The 21,975-nt window shown below is 39.3% G+C and overlaps 1 protein-coding gene across 1 annotated transcript in view; it reads right to left on the reverse strand.

Moving 5' to 3' along the window:
- The window catches only part of LRBA (LPS-responsive vesicle trafficking, beach and anchor containing), a gene marked incomplete at its 3' end in the record, with an annotated part of 64,507 nt that extends 42,833 nt beyond the window's left edge, over positions 1-21,674 (reverse strand). Inside the window, exons 1-18 of the mRNA XM_008937477.1 lie at positions 21,657-21,674; positions 19,624-19,855; positions 19,390-19,490; positions 17,603-17,698; positions 15,669-15,790; positions 15,437-15,563; positions 14,128-14,247; positions 13,693-13,839; positions 12,660-12,857; positions 11,847-11,980; positions 10,675-10,783; positions 10,414-10,566; positions 9,264-9,432; positions 7,237-7,316; positions 5,958-6,020; positions 4,306-4,403; positions 1,062-1,154; positions 386-494 (exon numbers count right to left, since the gene is read on the reverse strand). Of these exons, the coding sequence (XP_008935725.1) occupies positions 386-494; positions 1,062-1,154; positions 4,306-4,403; positions 5,958-6,020; positions 7,237-7,316; positions 9,264-9,432; positions 10,414-10,566; positions 10,675-10,783; positions 11,847-11,980; positions 12,660-12,857; positions 13,693-13,839; positions 14,128-14,247; positions 15,437-15,563; positions 15,669-15,790; positions 17,603-17,698; positions 19,390-19,490; positions 19,624-19,828 (2,124 nt within the window). The remainder of the gene's footprint in view (positions 1-385; positions 495-1,061; positions 1,155-4,305; positions 4,404-5,957; positions 6,021-7,236; positions 7,317-9,263; positions 9,433-10,413; positions 10,567-10,674; positions 10,784-11,846; positions 11,981-12,659; positions 12,858-13,692; positions 13,840-14,127; positions 14,248-15,436; positions 15,564-15,668; positions 15,791-17,602; positions 17,699-19,389; positions 19,491-19,623; positions 19,856-21,656) is intronic.
- Positions 21,675-21,975: the final 301 nt, after the last annotated feature.

Consider the following 21,975-nt stretch of genomic DNA (forward strand, 5'->3'; position numbering starts at 1 on the left):
TTTCATCTTGTTCCTAAATATTTATTCTGAACTATTTTTTTCTTTTCTTTCCTTAAGTGTACAGTTACTTTAAATACACTGGAAGAGAAACCTGAATCTAACCAATCATAAGGCAAGATCATTACTATAGTAAGATTCCACATATGAGTGTCCATTTAGGTTACTTATTATCTAGAATTGTTTATAATGAGCATAATGAAGTTAAGGGCAGGTGGGGGGGTGGAATCTCAAATAGTGAGCTAGGAAAACAGAAAGCATCACTCAGCTGCAGCACAGTAAGGGTTAAAGTCATCTGGAACATATCAGCACAAATATGTAAGCCATTTTCTAACAATGTCTTACAAGCAATTAGGACGATTAGATCCTAACTACAGTATATTACTACCTCAAACAGGACATTGTATGTGGTCATGGTGATTAAGCTTGTCTGCAGCATCAGCCTTTCAGCCAACAATGAGAACAATCCATGTCCAAGCATGACTTCAGCTTTCCTCCTAAAATAGTACAGAGAGAGAAAATAAACTTATGTATTCAACTTGCTTTAGGGGGAAAAAAATATTTTTAAAGTCTGCCTCAAGAAATATCAAATCACTGGAAACTTTTATTTTCTTCCTGAAGTCTTTCACATTTTGTTAAGGAAAAGGGCAAGGATTCCAGTTCTCACAGAACAAGTCATTCCCTGAAGACAGCTAACTGTCTGCCATAAATGCAGCCCACTCACCCACAGGCCCAAAAAGCTGAAGCACACCCTTAGGAATTTCTTGATAAACACCGAGGGAAGGGCATCTCCAGCCTCATTTCAGTCACCAACACAACCATGGACAGCAATCTCAACTCATCTACTACTGCAGTCAACTTGAGACACATTAAATTGGAGCCCAATCTCACCAGTCTTCCCACTGATCTCAGGGGAATTATGGAAAAGGACCACCTGAAAAAGCAGGTAGCCACAGTACAGCTTGGCAAGGCAGTGACAATGCCTGGAGACTAGCTGCCAATAACAATCCCACTATATTAGAAACATATTAATGACCTAAAAATGGATTTAAACCAATACTTACTTTGGAGCAAGATGCTTTAAGAAATATCCCATCACTTTCAGAGCTTGCACTCTGATGCCTTCACTTTGTGAGGCTAAAAGCTTGTAGACAACCCTAAGTGGAGAAAACACAAAGCTTCCTCAAGTAGCTGAAACACACAGCTTTGGAATGACAAACTCACTGCAGGAGAATGCAAATAAAGTTGTACCTGAGCCTAATGTAGAAGAATGATTATAAGACTACAAAAACCAGCATGATGTTACTATTAAAGGCACAATAGTTTGTGATTTCACGTGTTATAATTATATTCAGAGATTTTTAATCAAGTTTAAATCTCTCCCAAGTATCACTACATAAAACATACTGTGAAAGGCTGCTACAATTCCTATATTGAGAACTGTCTTAATTTGATATTTATCCAGAAAACTAAGCAAGCAATTGTTTTAGTATAAATGTGGCTGGGTAGAAACAGCCACATACAGAGAAGGGTTTATTACTAGCACTAGTATTTGACATCTGTTCATGCTGTTGCTCTCTCAGGAGGGCCAGAGGATGACACCAAGTCATGAAGAACACTTCCCCTTTCACCTGCAGCAGTTTCTGCTCTTCAGAACCTCCTTATTTTGCTCCACTTACAATTCTCCACTAAGAAGGTTTAAGAAGAAAGCCAAAGGGAGCAGGGACATGTCTGTAGCAAAGTACTACACTTAACTAGCTGGAGTTCCCTCAAAAAAAAAGAGACTCAGAGTGCAATAAACACAGCAAGGGAAGTGTCAGTGTAACTGATGAAAGTCTGTTAAACTCCTAAAGGTTTGGAGGAACAGTCTTACAGTGGTAAGTGTCCAGTGACCTTAAATATATTTGACATTACCAATTCAGTCTGTAATACTACACAGATCTCATCACCCAGATCTGTGCTTTCCACTCTCCAAATAACAAGAAATCAGACTAGTATTTAACCTTAACTTTTCAAACATTTATTTGCACTACAGCAAAGCTTAATCTTTTACTAAATGAAGTTTATTTACACAGAGGAAAATTCCAATATTGGCCTTCTGTCAAAGTGAAGAATAACAAATGGAAGTTTTTGATCTTTGTAAATCTCCCATAAAAACATAAGACATCTAGATGTTTTTATCAATTACATCTAGTTTCATTAACTGCTCACTTTTCAGACCTTACGACCTTGTCACTACCTGATTTTAGCTGAGCTATGGGTTCATGGGATTGGACAGATCTTTGAATTTGTGAAATATGATTTGGCTTATTCCTACGTGCACTGCTAAGCTCCCTGAAAAAAGAAAAGATTAATTTCCTAATGCTCCATGAAATCATACTGGAATAGAAGGCATAGTACTCAGCCTTTACTGTGACTATTTTCTGAGGAAGTTTTTCAGAAAATTTGTATCCCTTTATTAGGGGGAAGGAAGAAAATCTAAATTCAGTGATTCTTGAGTCTTTCAAAAAATATCTCATGTTATAACTGACACTTTAGACCAGCCAGCTGTACAGACTTGAAAGAACTTATTCAAGATTTACCCTTTATCTATACAAAATTGAGCATTTATCACCAGTCATATATTACTTTAATTCTACATTCCTAAAAATATTACCTAGGACACCTAGACAAAAAAATCCAGTTCTGTACTAGAATTTTAGTGAAAACCCACGAGTGATTTAAACACAGTTACCCAAAACAAAGAACTTATCCTGGAACAAGCTGCAGCCACAACTACAGAACCAAACAAATGAGCAAGCCCATGAACAATGTTCAATCAAGCAATAGAATTCATTTCTCTGCTTCCCTGCTTGCCTTAACACAAAGTATGAGGGTTACCTAACTGCACAGGGAAAAAAATATTTCCTTACACTTATTATTTCTTCAGTAGATTTCTTGCTTTTAACATTTTCATTATTCAAAAACTCCAAGTAGTTATAAAGCTTTGTAAAATTATTTTTCAACTTTCAAGGCTATGGTGTTTTAATTGGAAAAAGCAGCCACATCAATAAGCATATAAACAACCCATTAAGTGACTGGAGACAGTACAGGAGCAAGGAATGTACCAAATGAGACAGGAAAAGAAGTGATTCCTCACTGTGGGCTCACTACTCATACTGACTTGCCCATACACTAGTTAATAAAAAGCAAAATGTCTACAGCCAGCTGTTAAATAAAACCAAACATATTGCATTGGAGACCCAACGTGACATTCAAATACTTTATTATTTAGAGTTTTTATTAGTTTCCCACAGCATAATACATTACCATACAAATGAAGTCAAAGCTGAAGAAAATGGAGAAAAAAAAATGGTAGCCTAGCACTAAAAGAGGAGAAAACAATTATGAATGTGCCTCAGTGTTGTCTCTTGAGAAACAGCAACTGAAAAAAATATATGTATAAATAGGGGTTAACCAATAGGTGCAACAAAATGTATGAAATAAGACTCTGCCTTGACACAGCCAGAGAATTACTACCCCACATACCCTTCCAGGAATAGTTCTTACATTTGTTTGCCTGTTCCATTTTTTTCCCCATTATGTCCAGGCAGCTTTTCTTTAAAGCAGAAAGTTCAGTAATGTGACCACCCCCTCCGAAAGCCATAACACAAAATCAGACTCATAACTTGCTCTTCATCTAGCAGATCTTGTGTTTTTACTGGCTGGGGGACTTGCTCCTTTTCCTAACTTTCTCGAACTTGCTCCTGTCCCTACTTTTCTCTCACAATAATGTAAAATCATATTTTTCTGCTTGTTAGGATAAAGATTGTGAACAATCCATACCAAGCAGAGCTAAATTTAAACAAATAAAAGCTTTCTTCTGCAAAAGTCCTGTAATGCTTTACATGTTAAAAAAAAAAAGGCAACAAAAGGAAAGGAAAGCAAGTTAACAAGATGAGAGGAAATCTGAATGAATTTTTGTCAGTCCACATTCAGTTCCAGCAGACAGGTAAGAAGGGGAGGCTGAAGACTAAGCACTAGTAGATGAAGACTGAACCTCCATGTACAGACTAACCCAAACTGATCACTACCTGTTTAAGCATGACTGAGAGACTTGAAACACTGAAAAAAAGACTTCACTGATAATAAATCCAACATCACCTCTTGCCAAAAGACCACCTGGACACAAAAATCTCCCAGGATGAGGAGTCTAAGACTGCAACACATACACAGACAAAGACCTTTCAGAGCTCATGGGAATTCCAGCAAGCAAAAGTATGGTCAAAATCCTATTTCCTTTTGCCCACTTACAAAATTCAAACTTACTGTAATCCATTCCTCTGATCAAAAGCAGGGATCATAGAACTGGGATGCTCTGACATCAGAGCAACAAGCAACTGCAAGACATCCATTAGATTGTCATCCTGTTGAATAAAAGTTACAAATCTGAATTAAAAATCCATGTATGCCACAACATTTTTTTTGGTTAAAGAACCACCACAAAACATTTCAAAATGATCTGGGGAGGAACAGTAAACTAAGGACCGAAATAATTAGGTCGAGATCAAAAGAGGTATTGATCTGGAAGACAAGTGCAGGAGAAAGTATTACCAAAAAAATACTTTATTTTTTTTGTGTGAAAAGTGATATATCTGTGCCTGGTATGTAAGCCTTGGCCAGGGAATGGACTATTGGACATTTAAATGTTTCATTCAAGCTGCTCAGTGAAGTTTTCTGTAATATTAGTTTAAAACACTCTAAACCACAGTTTATGAACTCGTTCCAAGTTAGTTATAACTAAAAATAACCCATGAAGTAGCAAAATACAACTGTCTTCCCATTCTTTGGGCTATTAAAATGAAAGCTTACTGAAAAAAAGATTCCACTTTTGAACAAATAACTACTCTGATTCATTCCCCAGCTTTCCATCCCCTGAAGAATGGGGTTCACCTGATGATGTTGTTAGCTTACATTGCAGATACTATCAGCTGATAGTTGTATGAAAAGGCTGAATCTTACTTTTTTTGTTGATGTGCTTCAGAATTTACAACTGGATACCTAATTTTGTGGGATTCATCATTCATGGGTCTTTTAGACTTGAACACACAAGCTGCTAAGGTAGTTAAAACATCACCCCCTCATCTGAAGGCTATAAAAACTTCTGCTATTTTATTTTATTCTTATGTGTTACCAAGAGTCTGAATTTTTTGCATCTCCATATAAAGTAAAATGACTTAAACTGCTTGACCATGGTACTACCAAGTAGTAGCAACCAGCACAGAGAATAAAAGGAAAATAAAGGTGTAAACAAAAAAAGAAAAAAATCCATACTGCTTGAACTAAAGTTCAATTAATTCCTTATTTTACCCATTTCAAGCACCCTTACAGAGATGAGATCAGTTAGATTTATGCCCCCATTTCCCTTGTCTTTGATGTTGCATCTGGCATAAAGTGCCTTTTCCTGGTGCTAAAATATGAAGATGCAGATGTATCAGTGGTAACCAACATTTTCTCCCAATTAAGTTTATATCCTACTCTTAGATGCCATTAACATACATCTTTATTTTTTAATGCATGTTTTCAATTTTATTGCTTTATTTAAGAAGCAAAACGAAGAAGAAAAACAAACCAAAAGTATTCCTGAGGCAGCATAAAACAAGGGTTTGTCTTTGTTTTAAAAGTCAGTCTCACCATCTGTTTTTCTGCTTGGTAAATCAGTTTGCAGAACAACATAAGAAACCATTTTGACTTGCTGGCTTAATGAACTTCAATCTAACATTGAGCATAGTGCTTAAATCACTGCAGGAATATTGGCAATTCAGCATACTGCACCAAGAGCTGGACAATGTTTGCTGCTTCCTCTCCAGAGCCATCTTGTGGCATGAAGAAGGTAATATTGGAAAATAATTCAAATATTTGGTGGTCACAAACACAAGCAGCACACACCTCCTCCCACACAGCCCCAAATTAACACTTACCTCATGTATAGTGAGCAGGTAATTGAGGATAGCCTGTAATTCATCTTCTTTTATTCCATAGTCCTTTAAAAACAATCAGGTTTTAGCTCTCATCTTTCAAGTACAACAGTACTGGTCCCACAAGAACATAATTACAAACAATGTTTATATGCAAATCAAGTCCCACAAGACAAATTTATTTACACTCAGTCCTATAGTAGCTTCAGGGATGGAAGGCAGCTTCTTCCCTGCCCAAAAAACACCCACTGAAGTTATGAAAGTGCTTTAATACAACTCCAATACAGGCATATAAATTAAGCTAGAAAGTAATACAGTACATGAAACAATTAGAGTAACACATGTTAATTGATACAGACAATCTGAACTGAGAGCTTCCTATTAATAGTAGAATTAAGTTGGCAAAGAGGATTCTACAGTAGACCTGGATTTTTAATGATAAGCCTGTTAGCTATGCCTACAGTTGTCCACTGCTGATTTTCCCCTCCAGAATCCAACCTTCAGTTGCTATCAGTTTTGCAGAAATTTAAATAATTTATGGCTTCTATGTCAGGAATCTGCCTCGAGGTCTTCTGGGTGAAAATAAAATAAAACCCAACAGTTCCCAAGAGCAGGATGAGGCTCTTGGGAAAAGGCTCCTTCATTTCTAGGGCTTTTAAAGCAAGTCTGTCATTTCCCCAAAATATTTTGCACCAGTGTGCAAATAGAAAGTTTGCAGAAGGATCAATCTCTTCTGATGGACATGCTCTCCCTGTCCTTGTGAAACTATCCCAAACTGTCCAAGTTATAAATCTCTGACAGAAATTTAAAATATATATATAAAAAATGAAATTAACTCCTAATGAGTCTTTTAGAGTTTGATAGCTAATTTGTCCCTGAGACTGCAACTGCAGAACATCTCATTTTAAGGAAGAAAAGGAGAGTCAAGAGCAGAACTTTCCTGACAGTCCTCCATGCTGCTGGGGCTGAGGGCAGCAGCACTGGGAGGATACTGGTCCCTTGGCAAGAGAGGTGAAGGGGGGGAAAAGGGAGATAAGAGTCAATACAGGAAAGTCAGTCTGCAGAAGGGAGAGAAGAGCTGGATCAGAGCTTACAACAGGAAAGGCTTGAGAAGAGTCTCTAAGCAGTAGAGCTGCTGAATTTCAATATTATTACATGGTATTTCTATTAACTTGTTCACAGAATTTAACATGTTTACAAAAAAAAAAGCTACATACCTACAAAGAGCACTTCTTTATGAAAGGAAACTTAGAAATCCTATCATACTTTAAAGTTGTCCTACCTTCATCACTAGCTGTTTAATGAACATCAGCAAGAACGCTCGCAGAGATAAAATCTCTTTCTGAGTAGGTCGTGGCCCATCTACAAAAGAAGGAAAGTAGATAGAGATGCCAATGAGGAGTTGTGAGCACAGTATGCATCTTCACAAAGGAAAAGGCATTTTCTGGGTGAAAAGGGCACAATCCTAAAGTTATCTTTCCTCCACTTCAGACTACAGAATGCATTTTATCAGTGTTTATTAGCAAAATACACAATCAGGGAGGTTCTGCTAAAGCTTTTGTTGAATTCAGTTTTCTAAACCCTTCTGAATTCATGATTTTACACTTTCTTGAAGTGTCTATGAAATAACTTCATGCAAGGAGATAAGACTGATATGGGAACTTGGTCAGAATTTCCAGATCTCAAATTTCTGCAGTTTACAGTTGTTTTTAAAGTCCTTCTGCTGAAGCTCAAAGAACCACCTGCCCATTATCACACATTGGCTCTATACACAACAAAAATCTGTTTTTACACCTAAATGTAAAAAAATTTTACATTTTTAAATCTAAAAGTACAAACCTATATATAAATATTACTTTGAAAGCCATGACTTATTTGTTAATTCAACAGCAGAAGGACTTGCTCCTGTCATTTTTGTTTAAAGCAGACTTTCACTGAAACATTTTAAATACTCAAAACACTGAGTAGCTCCCAGGAGAGGCAAGGTTAAAAAAACAGGTGTGACCACATGTCAAAGCCAAGTAAAAGCTTTCACAGAGAGAGCAAATGAACTGTTGCAACTACATTTCTAGGGATAGTTTTTATGTTTTCTCATAGCTTCACAGTTCTTATGATCTTAATCATCAGGGAAAAGCAAATCAACTAGCAAATGTAAACACTCATGCAAGTTTGGTTTTACCCAGTATAGGCCCACTGGCATACTTGGTTTAAGAAGAATTATTTTCAATATAGAGCAGCCTAGTCAAAATAAGGGATTAGACTGCATTAGGGAGACTGTCCTACACATATGCTTGCCTCAGGCTCAATAAATCAGTCCAGGAACTAATGAAGTAAATCCATGTTTTCACTAAAAAGAAAGGAGAAAACACAGATGTTTTGCTCCTTACAGGACACAAAACAGTACAAAATGTCTGCAGCCCTCCAACAGGAAAGGTTGGTCCTCCTGAGAATTTGGTGGCAGAAAGTCAGACACATCTAAGGAGCACTGACTCCCAGCACAGCTTCATCACCTGCCTCTCTGAAATTCCAGAGCCTTTGTCACATGGGACAGTAAAGATGCAAGTCCTCCTCCCTCTGCCAAGGCTGTGTGCCCAGGCCCATGGAACACAAACACAGAACAAGTTAGAAGAGTTGTAAAGTCAGATTTCCAAAGAGCATCAGTTAACCCTTGCCTGTGCCAGTTCCATGGGCATGTTTGTGTTATGCTGGTGCACACTTCACTTCTCCCAGTGCCTTTCACAGTACTGGTTTCTGCAGTCAAGCAGTCACCCCCTTGGCCTTTTTTCTTAGGATCAACATTCTTGCTCTGTGTCAATGTCAAGTACTAAGCACCTCTTCTAAACTTATTACTTCTTCCACCATGAGTTTGCTGTCTGGATGCTTATTAAGCAGCTTTCCAACGAGTTCAGGTCTCTACTTCTGTCAGACAGACTCAGTATGGTTGTTTTCAGTGCTACTGCTATTATCAGTAGGTCTCACAATCACTCAAAGACCCTCCAGCACTGGAACAAGCTCCATAAAGGGATGACATTCCCAAGCAACTACCTACCACTTCTCTGGTGTGTTCTAGCTGATATTAATTCACATAGGTTTCTGATGACATGAGGATATGACTGCTGAAGAAAGTTTCCATTAAAATGTGAAAAAAGCCTTCAAGAATATTCTATGGAGAAAAGCAGACTGCTCAAAGTGCTACAGGGAATCCCCCCCAGTAAAGCGAAATCCTCCCTGGAACATTTACAGTTCTATAGATTGTATAGGATACTTAAATAACAGTGCCCAGGCTGTGAGAGCAGCAATGACACCCACCTACACCCTTGGGAGTGATTCCACTGCGATCCTGGGGGTTGACTACCCAGTAGTAGTACTTGAGGGTGTGCATGACCAGGAGCACCGTCCCCACGCGCCGGATGGCGCCGTAGATGGTCACCATGCTGAGGAACTCCGTGGAGAGGTAAGTGTAGAGGGTCAGCTGAACCTGCCCCACCCAAAATCATCACAGCACATCAGTCAACTGCACCCTCACATTTCTAGTAAACGTCTTAAAGAAATACATTTCCTCTGCATAGCTCAGTCACAAAGCTCTTAAAGCTCTTGCAAACTGATAAAAATCTCATGTTATTTCTAACACTATAGGCTGCTGTGGGGTTTTTTTTTAAGCTGGTCCACACTTCAAGGAGTATGAAAGGATCAAGGAGTATGAAAGGATGGTCTTCACACCACCACAGGTAGCTGAGACTGGAAGGCACCTCTAAAGGTCACCTAGGCCAAGCTCCCTGTTCAGAATAGGGTCACACATGAAATATTATAGAAAGGTCAATACTTATTATAAGCTTACGTATCCATTATAAGCTTCATTATTTCCCTTTTTCTTCTGAGAAATAATGATTTAAGCAATATTTAATAGTTTAGCTGTAGAAAACAAATATTTCACAACAACTTCAACAGTAGCATGGTTAGTGCTGCCTCAGTTTTTGAAACACAAAACAAACCAGAAAACCTGGTAAGAGGATTTCAGGTAGAATCGACTGGAAAGTTTTTATCCAAGCTCCTCACCCTCACAGAACATAAATTCACCAAACCAAAAATGCTCTGCAAGGAATTTAAATGGAAATTTAAATGAAGACTTCAAATCTGACACCCAGGATAATATCTCTTAAAAATTGCTGGGTTTTTGCCAACTAACCCCTTCAAAATTCCATCCAAATCTAGAACACAGATGGGGTCAGGGACTCCCAAGTGTGCTCTGCAGAACACTGCCCATTTCCAAACTCCCTAAAAACCTTGGGGGTCTGCAAAACTTGACAGCTACATGCAAGGAAGCAGAATCTGAACACAATTCCTGTATGATTTCTGCTGGGGAGCCAGGACCTATAATTCTTGGAGTCCAGGCTTGGTCTCAACACTTCCAAATCAATACATCATAAGAGAACTTTTTCAGGAGAATAAGCAATTTCACCTGTGCTGGGATGTGAATCCATATTGCAGGGTTCAGGAGAACATGGTCACACAGCTGCTTCAGCAAGGGCACACCATTGGTTAGGTTGCTCAGGTATTTTGAAAAGGCAAGGCAGAGTTCTAGCACAGCTCGGGTAACATGGGCTTTGGAAGACTGGAAAAGAAGAGCTGTTTAAGGGAAAGACCTGCAACACTGTAGGAAAAGTATTTCTCTCAAAAAAATTCAGTGTTAATGTAAGACATCCAGACCAATTGGCTTTACCTTTTCTAGGCTATGTCCTATCACAAGGAAGCCCTTGCAGGAAAGCATCTGCTCTTGCATAGCAATGGAGTTCTTCAGCAGCTCCATGATGAAAGCCAGTAAAGTAGAACTGAAAAACAGAATGGTTGAGTAAAGAAAAATGTTTTAAAGGTTTCCAATGAAACTAAGTACTTCCAAATTAACTCTTTCATCACACAGCCTAAAGATACATTTAATGTCTCATATAAATGCTTAGATGAGAATTTTAAAACAAAAAGCAAGACTGAATTTTGAAATTTCTTGAATTCAATTCTTGAATTCATGCATTTTTCATTTAAAATTCAGGATTCTGAGATAACCACACAATAGCAAAATTCTTCTGGAAACACATTCTTGCAGAAAGGCAACACTTCAGCACTTCACCCACAAACTTCTGCAGCACCAGTCCCAAACACCATTCCACCTCCTGCTGCTTTCAGAGGAGCAGAGGCTGGAAGTATTTTTCTAAACACAGCCTTAGGATTGGTACAAGCTACTTTAATGCTGTGCTGCTGCCAGAAGAAATGTTCATGTCCCTGCCCCTGGGTCACAACTCTAGTGCCTACGACTCAAGTCCTTCAGGCAGCTGAAAACCCCTCTGCTGCTGGGCCAGTTGGCAACTGCACCAAACCCCTGATCCAGCACACACATGTCCCAGGCTGAGCCAGCTCAGGAGAGGCCCGTGGATGCATAAATGGGCTGAAGGGACATTGCTGACCATCAATATCCAACAATACAGGTATAGATCACCTTCAAACAGTCAGAAAGAAACAGAGCAAACTCCATCAGGATGCAGAAAAGCAATCCCTTTGCTATTAACACTAACTCAGGAGCTCCACCACTTTCTGGATGTTCAGAAGTGAACTGAGTTGAAACAGAGCTGAAACCAGAGGAAAAGCCTGGCAGCAACACTGAATCTGTATCTTTCAAAAAGCCTGAAGGTAAAAAAAGCAAAAAAAAAAATATTTCAAGAAATAACTTCATACAGCTGAAAAAATTCATCCTTCACTTTAAGGTCCTGCCTGTAACAAGGCCACCTTTTTGTTGCTAGACATACCTCACTGTTGCACAGGACAACTGAAATCACTATGCCATTTAATAAAGTAAGAGGCAATTTCCTTTATTTAAACAGCCAAAAAAGAACATGCACTCACCAAACAGTTGTGTCAATGTGGTCGGATGAGTATTGCCTGTAGTCTAACTGTGCAAAGAGAGGGAAAAGCACCTGCACCCCTCCAATGGAGTGCAGGGCACTCTGGATTGAATGTGTTAAGACTGCTTTCACATCCTGACAAAGAAAAAGTAAGAAATAATCAAATCTCCTTCAGAAAACGTTCAAAGGTTTGTTAGAAATAGTTTGACATTTCTTCAATATAAAAATTTTACTGTTACCAAGGAAAGAGGCAGCTGTACAAACTGGCTGCCCCAGCCACACTCACTGCCCTGTCTGGCTGACCTCCTGCTTCAGATAGTCTAGAGTGTAGATCTTCAGATCAATGTGCAGGAGGTGGCTTGCAAACTCTAAGCCACATCTTTAGTAATAGAGAAACTCTAGACAAGATCACATTAAAAGCTGCTGACAAATGAGAAGATGGAGGAGTTCCAAGTATAGGGAAGAAAAGGGTAGGTAACATATCAACAGGGCAAAGGAGAGGAGATAGGTTAATATTTGTAGAGGAGAAAATGTATGTCAGAAAAGAAGAAGGATTTTTTAGAAAAGCTAACACAGCCTTTGTAATACTGACATTTTATTAGGCTGTAACCTTGATAAAATAATATTTTTCCTTGGGATTCTTGTGCATCCACATTAATTCAAGAAACAGGGGAGGTAGTAGTGGTGACAACCCAAAAAAATCCCAACCTGTCAGCAGCTCCCTATCTTGTCCAAAACCCTACAAAACTTAAAAGTCAAGTTTTCAAAACAGAAACCTTTTGTATCCTCCAAATCTACGAAAACGTTGAAATACCTGCAGCATGAGGGCATGTGGTGAATGAACAAAAATGGAAGGGTTCTCCTTGGGGGATGACTCTAGACACAGCTGGGCATCTGTAGCCCTTGGATTGTACATAAAAGCAATAGCACTGGATAATTTGCCATCGTACAGCAACAGCTTGTGATGTTCAGCAAGGAAGAGATCACTTTCTGCCTTGAATTTGAATGTTCCCTGGATTGGGGAGGAGAGTTAAGGAAAAAAAAAAAATATTAGATTACACTCACTGAGAATACAGTTTAGAACAATTAAAAAGACTAAAACATTGTTCTTCAATCCAGCAATAATTCCAGACAGAAGGGCTCCCACAAGAAGAGTCAAATACAACTTTACAGACTTAGAACTGCAGACATTTTTTTGGACCCCTGAAGAGCAACATTGCCAAAATGGCAGGTGAGGGAGAAAAAGCCATCAGCCAGGAACCAGCCTGACAGTCAGCAGTGTTCACTCAGAGGGAACCAATAATTGAGGAGCAGACAGAATAGGAACTATCTTTTTATGTGTGTGTTTGTACAGCTGCTTTGGAATAACAGTCTTCAATTAGTGCCCTTCAGGCTATGACCAAACAAATAATAAATCACAGCAACAAAACTAACCCTCAGCACTAACTTCACATATTTAAAGAGAACGACCAACACAATCAACTATAAAGCTACATTTTAAAACAAGTATGTCATACTTGATCCTTAAAACTCAGTGAAAAAGTGTCCCTAGCCAGAGTTAGCAAGGGTGTTCTCCCTCCCCCAGCCACCAGCATGGGAATTTTGAGAAGGAACCAGGAATATAGATCTACTTTTTATAATAAATGAAATAATTTCATTAATGCTTACTCACAGTTTGTAAAGTGACACATAAAGCTTATAGAAGAAAGGTGGAGGAGTTCATTGAAAAGATTGCACAGTAAGAACACGTTTAGAATGATGCAGATGTGTCACAACGTTCTGAAAGTCCACCATAAAGAGTCTTATCAGAGCTCAACTTTGGGAATTTACAGTCAATTCTAAGGTACCTTATAGCCCAGACCAAGCTGATAAATGGCAAATATCTGAGCAGCATTGAGAGCCTCACTGAAAAGGTAAACGGCTGTCATCTGCCCACAGAACACCCGGTTGGCATCCGCCGTTTCTGAGGAGCCCAGGAAACATTTGTCAAATGTCTGAAAGTGAAACAGAACACATTAAACAGGGCTTCCTCTACAGTACACCAGCAAATCATGCAGAGGAGGTACATATTATAGGGAAAATTATTTTTACATAAGCAAGTGTTTGAGAGTCTCAGCGGAAACAGAGTTTGAGATGTGTAAGACCAGTTCTACCAAAAGGTTAAGTTTATTTCAACATTTTTTAAAAATTCATTCAATGGGGGAGGTTTATTAATAAAATGGCAAAGGCTATCTATTGAATCCATGGAGATGATCAAGCTGTGCTAGAGAGGGGTTACTCACATCACTGGTGTTGACCAGCCAGGTTATCTCTCCATAGGAGGCCAGCTCCCCGTTGACATAACACCGCAGCTCGCTGTTCTTCCAGCGGTTGTAGATGTGCACTATAGTAACCATGTACCACTGGGTGACAAGAAAACAATGGATACAACTCTACAGGCTCTTGGAGAAAGCATTAAAGTGGATCACAGCAGAACAAATTCAGCTGTTTATGCCAGTTAAATTGACTGAAATACTTGAAGTGGAAAAGACTGAGCCATTGGCGAGTTTTCTTGCATAGCTATGTCAAAGGATATGTGGATTTTTTTTCCACAAAAAGTAGACACAACTTAAAAGATATTTATGGCATAGAACACAAAATCTTCACAGCAATTCTGAACCACATTTACACTGAGTTTACACAGTGTAAATAAGTTTTCGTCTGGGTTACTCTTAGCATGATGGACAACTGGAAATGTGGTCATTGCAAAGAGCAGGGATGCCTCCACGAGCTAAAGACTTTCAAAGGCTGGGCACATCAAATTATCACAAGCAGGATCCATATTTACAGCAAGGGACTACTGATAAGAAATTCCTGAGGAGGCCTATTCTCCCACAAAATGTTTACACCAGAAACATCATCAGAATAGCCAATTGAAAAAGAAAACATTTTCAACATAGCATACTACTACTTAACAGGCAAGTAAGCCTTGAAAATAAAGAATAAATTCCATTTTAATTCCTACGTTTAAAAAGATACATATGATAAAGCACCAAATGCAAGCAGACTGTTTCTCTGCACAACCTGAATGAACAAAAACGTTCTCTCAAGAATTAATCTGTTGTTCTCCCATGTGTAAGAAGATCAAACTCCTATTAATGGTCCTAGCTTGATTAGGAAAAGAAAATGTGGGTTAGTAATCATGCTCTCTTAAAATAACACTGCATGTGTCCACATCAGCTAAGAACATGCAGGGGAGCCTCAGCAAAATCCTTTAGGAAAAGGAAAAAAGAATGTCTGGAGGTGGGAGAACACACAGAGAAGGAGAAAAACCACAAGCTTTGTGAATTTTAAGCTTAGTATATGTACTAAGAATTCTCAGAGATCTGACAGCAGTCTCCCAAACTCATTAAACTTTTAGCAAACTACACTTTCTAGCTCTTTCTTATAAATTTCATAAGTAAAATTTAAAAGATTCAAGAATTCAGAATACAAATTAGTTCTGCTCATTCCAGTGTAACTGTTACCACACAGAAAGATCAACACTCCCCCTTAGGCTACTTTTTTAAATTTACAATACCTTTTTGAATGATTTTACTATTTTTTACTCACCTTTTGTGGCTTGAAATCAAATTTTACACAATGCTGGAAACCTTTTCCCTTTGATTTTATGGACGTTACAATCAAGCAGCCTCCAACAAAGTGGGCAGAATAACCAAGTCCTTTGTTTGTTCGAAAACTAACAAATTAGAACAAAATCAGCACGTGCACAGAGGGAAGCAGAAATCATTGAACAATTAACAGAAGCTGAACATCAGAAATATGGTTTTTACATAATACTCACCAATACAGGTAAGGCTTATCCTTATCCACATTGATATTATTTACAGGATCCATTCTTAGCCAAGTGTGGAAAGTGAATCCATTCTGGTATGGCCACTTGGCTATAGGAGGTAAGGCAATAGCCTAAGGAAAGCAAAGAGTTATTTATGTAGAAAGATCAGCATGACCTAAGGAAGAATATCCAGCTGTAGAGACACAGATCCACACTACAAAGCAGCAGTTTGTGCTGGCCTAACTTCTGTGCTTTTGTTACTCTGCTGTTAAAATATTTGATTAATCAAGTCTTTTAAAACTGGCCTTTAGATCTCAAGGAGGAGGAGTAATAGCAGTCCACACTTCAAAACTGAAATGCTTTAGTGGAAGCTTTACAGCACAGAGACTCCTCAAAATGCAAATTCAAAGATGATTTGGTTTTGTAGAAAGCTGACAAACCCCAACTTGAGTAGTCACAAGACTCTTTATTATGTGCCCATGCTCCATTTAGTCACCTCTGCCCAAGCATTAAAAATCCTTCTCTATACAGGTAACTAAATCAGGCTGCATGTCTTTGAGCCCAGCTTTTGGGAACTGGTAGCATTATCATTTGGTTTGACCCACCATGGAGTAATTATATTAAATACTTATTTCCTAAGACTTCTTAATTTAAAAATATATCAGAATATTCACACTATGTGCTATTGGGGTACCTTGGTAACCTTATAGTTCAAGCATTCAACACAATTATTAGAAGTGAAATACAAAACCAGCACATGGATAGCCAAAAGGAACTACTGTCTGTCTATTGCCAAGTTCTGTTGTATATGGAAAACATAACTGGCAGCAGCATCCTTCTCACAGTCTGTGGTTTTCAGCCTCAAGTTTTCATTTCAAGGAAATTCATTGTCATCAAGTTGGTGAAATTTGAACTCAAGGAACCGAGGCAGAAAAGTAATGGGTTTATGTGAAGAAAACTGCAGACACTATCTTATTCTGAATTAAGCATGAAATTTTGAATATACCATTTCATTCTACAATTGTAGCAGCAAAAGTGTTGACTGGACTTGATTTTCTACAGAAGGTTCTGCACAGTGTTCTCCAGCTACCTATTTAGTTTCAAATTCTTTTTCAGGTGAAACGCCACAGATCTGAAAAAGGAACCAGTCACCTGAACAATTACAAAAGACTAATCATTGTTAAACTTAATCCTCTTTCAGTATCATTCAACCTGTATATGTCCAGGATCCATGTTTGCTCAGCAAATTCTTGTAAGAAATTATTCCCATCTCTTGCTCATGAAAAGAGCTACCCAATGGTGCAAGCATGGCCACTTCCAGTTCAACACCTTCTGTGGTTTCACTAGCAATGGTCTGTCAGTATAGGGCTGTATTGGGTTTGACTGGTAATAAATTAACTCCCCCAGGTTGAGTCTGGTTTGCTCATGACAGTAAGTGATGAGTGATCTCCCTGTCCTTATCTCCACCCATGAGCTTTCCATGGTGTTTCCTCTCCCCTGTCCAGCTGAGGAGGGGAGTGACAGGGTGGCTTTGGTGGGCACCTGACATACAGCCAGGGCCACCCCACCACTAAGCCACTCTCACACACACTGGATACTAACACAGACACCATCCCCACACAAACATGGGAGTGAAAAGCAGGCAGAGCCTCCTTGTTACCAGATTTATCTGAACCAGTCTGGAAAAAAAAAATCAGACCAAAAAAAAGCCTCATTTATCCATTCTTTATGTAATAGTACTTCTTCTATAGTGATAATGCAAATTTATTATAAGCATGACTTATTTCAGGATAATGTAGGTGTCAGGTAGAGGAAAAAAATTGGTTAAAACTCCTTGTCTGTGACAATGACAGATGAGACAGAAGAACAGCACAAATGAAAATAACCAATGGATATAACAGAACAACAAATGAACAAACAAGAGACTTAAAATATCTACATACTGCAGCACTTTTTCCTGGAAAGTTGAAGAAGGCATCAGGTCCATATTTCTGAGGCATGTGTTTTAACACAGTCAGTAACTTCCCAGCATGTGGTGGCTGATAAAGAGAATTATTACACTAGTAAATAAAACACACCTCTAAGGAAAAAAGTCTATACACACAAAAAAAACCAATCCTGACACAATTTAAAGCTTTGCATGTGGTTGAGTAATACTCTAAGACACTCAGCACTCTCAATAGACAGCACAAGGAAGGGCTGTGGATACCCTCACACAGTAGGTGTGCTGAAATACCATCTACTGGGTAACTAAATTAAGGACTTAAAGCCCAGAGCCACTTGCATCCAGCATAAACTAAACTGACCCTGAATGATGGTTCCTCCCTCTGTTGATTCTCATCAGCACTGGGGATTTGCAGTGAGCTAAATAACTGATCCAACTGAAAGGCACTTTAGGAAAAACAAATGCAGATCAGTTTTCAGTGACAGCAGTTCTGGACTGTGGCTGCATGAAACCCAGGCCAGCACAGGAGACAGGGAAGATGTAGCCAAAGGGAGAGGGAGGATCAGCAGGCAGGACTGTTTTCCTCAGAACTACAGTCATACACTGGAGTAAATGTCTTTGGTTACCTATATCCCTTCACACAAGTCCATGGAGAAGGGCTGAAGTCTTGAGGGCAGTGTAGAGCACCTAAACTGAGTGCTCAGTAACTGTGAATACTTCATATTCACATATTAATTCACATATAATATTAATATATTTAAGTATACTTAGCACTTGCCCAACACCAGCCTAATTCTGCATTAATTTTCTTATAATACTCAGCAACTATGAACTCCAAATCAAGTGTATGATTTGGAGTTCACAAAAGAAGCACAGCAAATACTGGTCATAGTGACAGAACAACTCTGTGCATCATCTTCTACCATTTATCTTCTCAGTAGATTTACATTTAAACTACAGTTTCACACTTCTGATCCTGCCAGCACCCTTCTTCCCCTGGTGTAAGCAGCCACCCTCTGAAAATTCAGCCCTGCAGGATCCGTTACAAGGATTTCAGATGCCCCCAAGTTCCTGTCAGACACACAGTGCTCCAGGAAGGAAAGGCTGGGAACTGCTCAGAGGGCTTCCAACTGCACCCAAGCAGGTAACCCATGCTGCAGCCAAGCACAACAAGCCTGCTGGACCTTTACAGCACTGCTGATTTTAAGATTTATGGAGTTTTGCAACTCCTCAGCAGTGCAACCGTGGCATTTTTCTCTTCCTTTCCTCTATATTTAGTCTTTAATAAAGAAAGGAAATTAAATGCAAATAGCAGAGAGACAGGAAATGAAAAAGTTAATGTTAGAGAGACAACTTTAATTCATCTATGGTTAAATATACTCTCTACTTTCAATTATTAAGTTTAAATCCTTTATTAAATTTAGAGTGTTTTTATTTGCATAAGTTGAGATCTCAGAAGTTATTTATTTGAAAGGGCCTTTTAAAATTTGCTATATTATTTGTGTATGGCAGCATTTATACTGAAGACATTTTTTTAATTATCTGAAGTCAACAGAGACACTGTGCTACCTTTCCTCCACATCAGGCAGAGCAGAGGTAACAGGAGATAAATTAAACGTCAAAGTAGGTCAAATGAATGTTAAAATAGTTCCCAATTCCAGCAAAACAATTTTGTATCAAAGAAAACTTTATCTGGTGTTCCCTACAACATGCACATTTTTACTTCAGGGAAGGAGTACTGCAAAACACTACAAAAATGGTTTCAGTTTGGTGTTTTTCTTTTACCCATCTCCCTTTTTCTCCTTGAAGCTTGCTGAAGAATAACTTGAGCTCCCGAACTGTCAGGTTGTAGCTGGCCAGCACACCCAGCATATCCACCAAGAGATCTGGAAAGGAAAACAACAGCAATACAATTGCTTAATGAAATGCAACATCAAACTTCTAGCCATTAATAAACCTTTCCCTGAGCTTTGACATAAAAGGACTACAGTCTGAGCCATACCCTGGGTGAAGCTGTACCTGCAATCATGCTGTCAGCTTTATCGATCCTCCTGAGGACTTGTTCCACCAGCCCCACCTCTGTGCAGGCCTGCAGATTGCGTATGCTCTTCTTCAGGATGGCTGTGAACACACTCCACACCTCAGCCTGGCAGGTGACATCACACTTGTCCAGCAAGTCCACCATGCAGGTGATGCCCTCTCCTTCTTGGATGATAAAGTTCATTTCCAAGTCAAACTGACCCCCAACGAGCTTTCAGAAGAAAAAAAAGATATCAAATAAAACTAAGACAACTGTTTGAAAGCACCACTCCAGGTCTGAAGTTCTGCATTCTGCAAGAAGAAAGCTATCAAAGAAACCAGCTTAAAAACCCACAGTGAGGCCAACATCAACATATGTCTTATTCTTCCTCTGTTCCAAGTTCTGTTGAGCAACTTTGACGAATCTGCACCTCAGGTGTAGCTCTCTACTACCAGAGAACTGCTGCAGGAGAACATTTGGGCAGTTTAAGATTCAATGTCCTTAGCTGCCTTACAGAGCTGAAAAGTGAAGTGACCAAGTGAGTGCTCCAAAACAGGGGAGAGCCAAGGCAGCTAAGTCACCTTAAATGGCATCCAGCAGCCCTAAAGACTTTCCTTACACATCACTCCTCAAATAGAAGGGCCATTCTAGCCAAAAGGAACTAGAATTCTACTTCAGAACTATTGCCACTTACAAACATTTAAGGGTCATCCCTGAGATACTGAATAAAGCTGGTTAATTATTAACTGCCACTTTCACTAGCAGCCACAGGTACTAAAAGGAAGCAAAGATTTGCTGTATTTGCACCAATGTGAAACAGCAACATTGCTTGAAGCCTTTGGCCACAGCACTTAAATCCTGTAATATTTCAAGTTTTCTAGATACAGGCTTTGCTTGAACATACACCAAGTACCTAGCCATGTATGCATGTGCCAGGGGGTGGAGGGGGGAAAGAAAACCTGCTTCATTCTCATTGCTGTACTCAATAAAATCAAAACTCCAGTTGAGGGAAGGAGACTGTACTAACCTAACTCCTCTACCCCAACTCCCCCCCTCTACGTTTTAAACTTCCCTTGGACTTTAGAACTGCATTAAACTTAATGCTTCCCATGCTTGTCAAAATACCCATTATATACCAGCCTACAAAGAGGAATTCACATAGTCTTGATTCAAATGATCAAAATGGAACTATGACTAAATGTATTTTAGCTTGTTCTTACATCTGCAAGTCTAATAAAAGACTTTATTTCTGTCCTACATGTTGTTCCTTCCACAGCTTTGACCACAAAGAGCTTCACTACTGTCCCTTGCCATAGTCATGTCACATCAAAACTGCCCCAAAACACCTACTCTAACTTGCTTCCACATGGGCTCCAACAGCTTCTCTCAGCTAGGCAGGACCTGAAGATAAACCCACCCAACAGAACAGAATACATGCTCTTCATTAAGCACTGAAATTACCATACATTCTCCTCAAGTGCCTAAATCTTGTCACTTTGAAGAAGCAATCTTTGGTCTCCTGGGCATAAATCAGCGATGCCACGCACCAGAAGCAGCAGAGAAAGTTACTGCTTTTCTGACAGAGTAGACAATGTCTCATGGTAACCACTTCTAAACAGTAATTTACACTCCTCCACTTTCTCCCCTCTTGGCCACGAAAAATAATTATGCAATTTACTATCAGATGCTTCCTTAATATATAGGGAAATGGCAGGAACTGAATGGGGAAACTTGAATTATACTCCCAGCTTCTCTATATCAACCCACGCTGTCAACTCCAACAAATCCATCAAGTCATTACCACCCTCCAAGCCTCAGTTTTCCCTGCCCACGAGGTGGGGCAGAGGCCTACCTCAGGAGAGCTCTGCAAGGTGGAATTCAAGGAGAATGCTGGGGCAGAATGGACCAACACAGGAATTACTGCAGAACAAATGCAAAGGAAAAAGTACACCCCCCCCCCCTTAAAAAAATCCCCTGAGCAACACGTTGGCACACAGAAATTACATAACCAGTGTTATGCTTTATTCTACACTAAATTTATCAACCTCTCTAAAACTGAGGTACTCCTCAAGGAGCCACTTTCTCACCATGAAGGTAAGAAACAAAGAAAACTGCATCCCAGGTACAGACAGAGCAGCTGAGGGTTAAACACTGGCCACAAAGCACCTGCTAACTCTTAACAAGAAACTCAACTCTTTGTGCACTTGGTTTTAACTATGAGCCAACCATCAATTCTCACACCAAAACAGAAACCAGAGGTGACCTTACCTTCACCCCATAGTCTACATCACCAATCTTTCACTTTTGGCTAGATACACTATTATCAGTAACCACCCATCCAGGAAGCTGTC

The sequence above is a fragment of the Merops nubicus genome, unplaced genomic scaffold, assembly GCF_000691845.1.
Source record: "Merops nubicus isolate BGI_N331 unplaced genomic scaffold, ASM69184v1 scaffold13613, whole genome shotgun sequence".
NCBI lineage: Eukaryota > Metazoa > Chordata > Aves > Coraciiformes > Meropidae > Merops > Merops nubicus.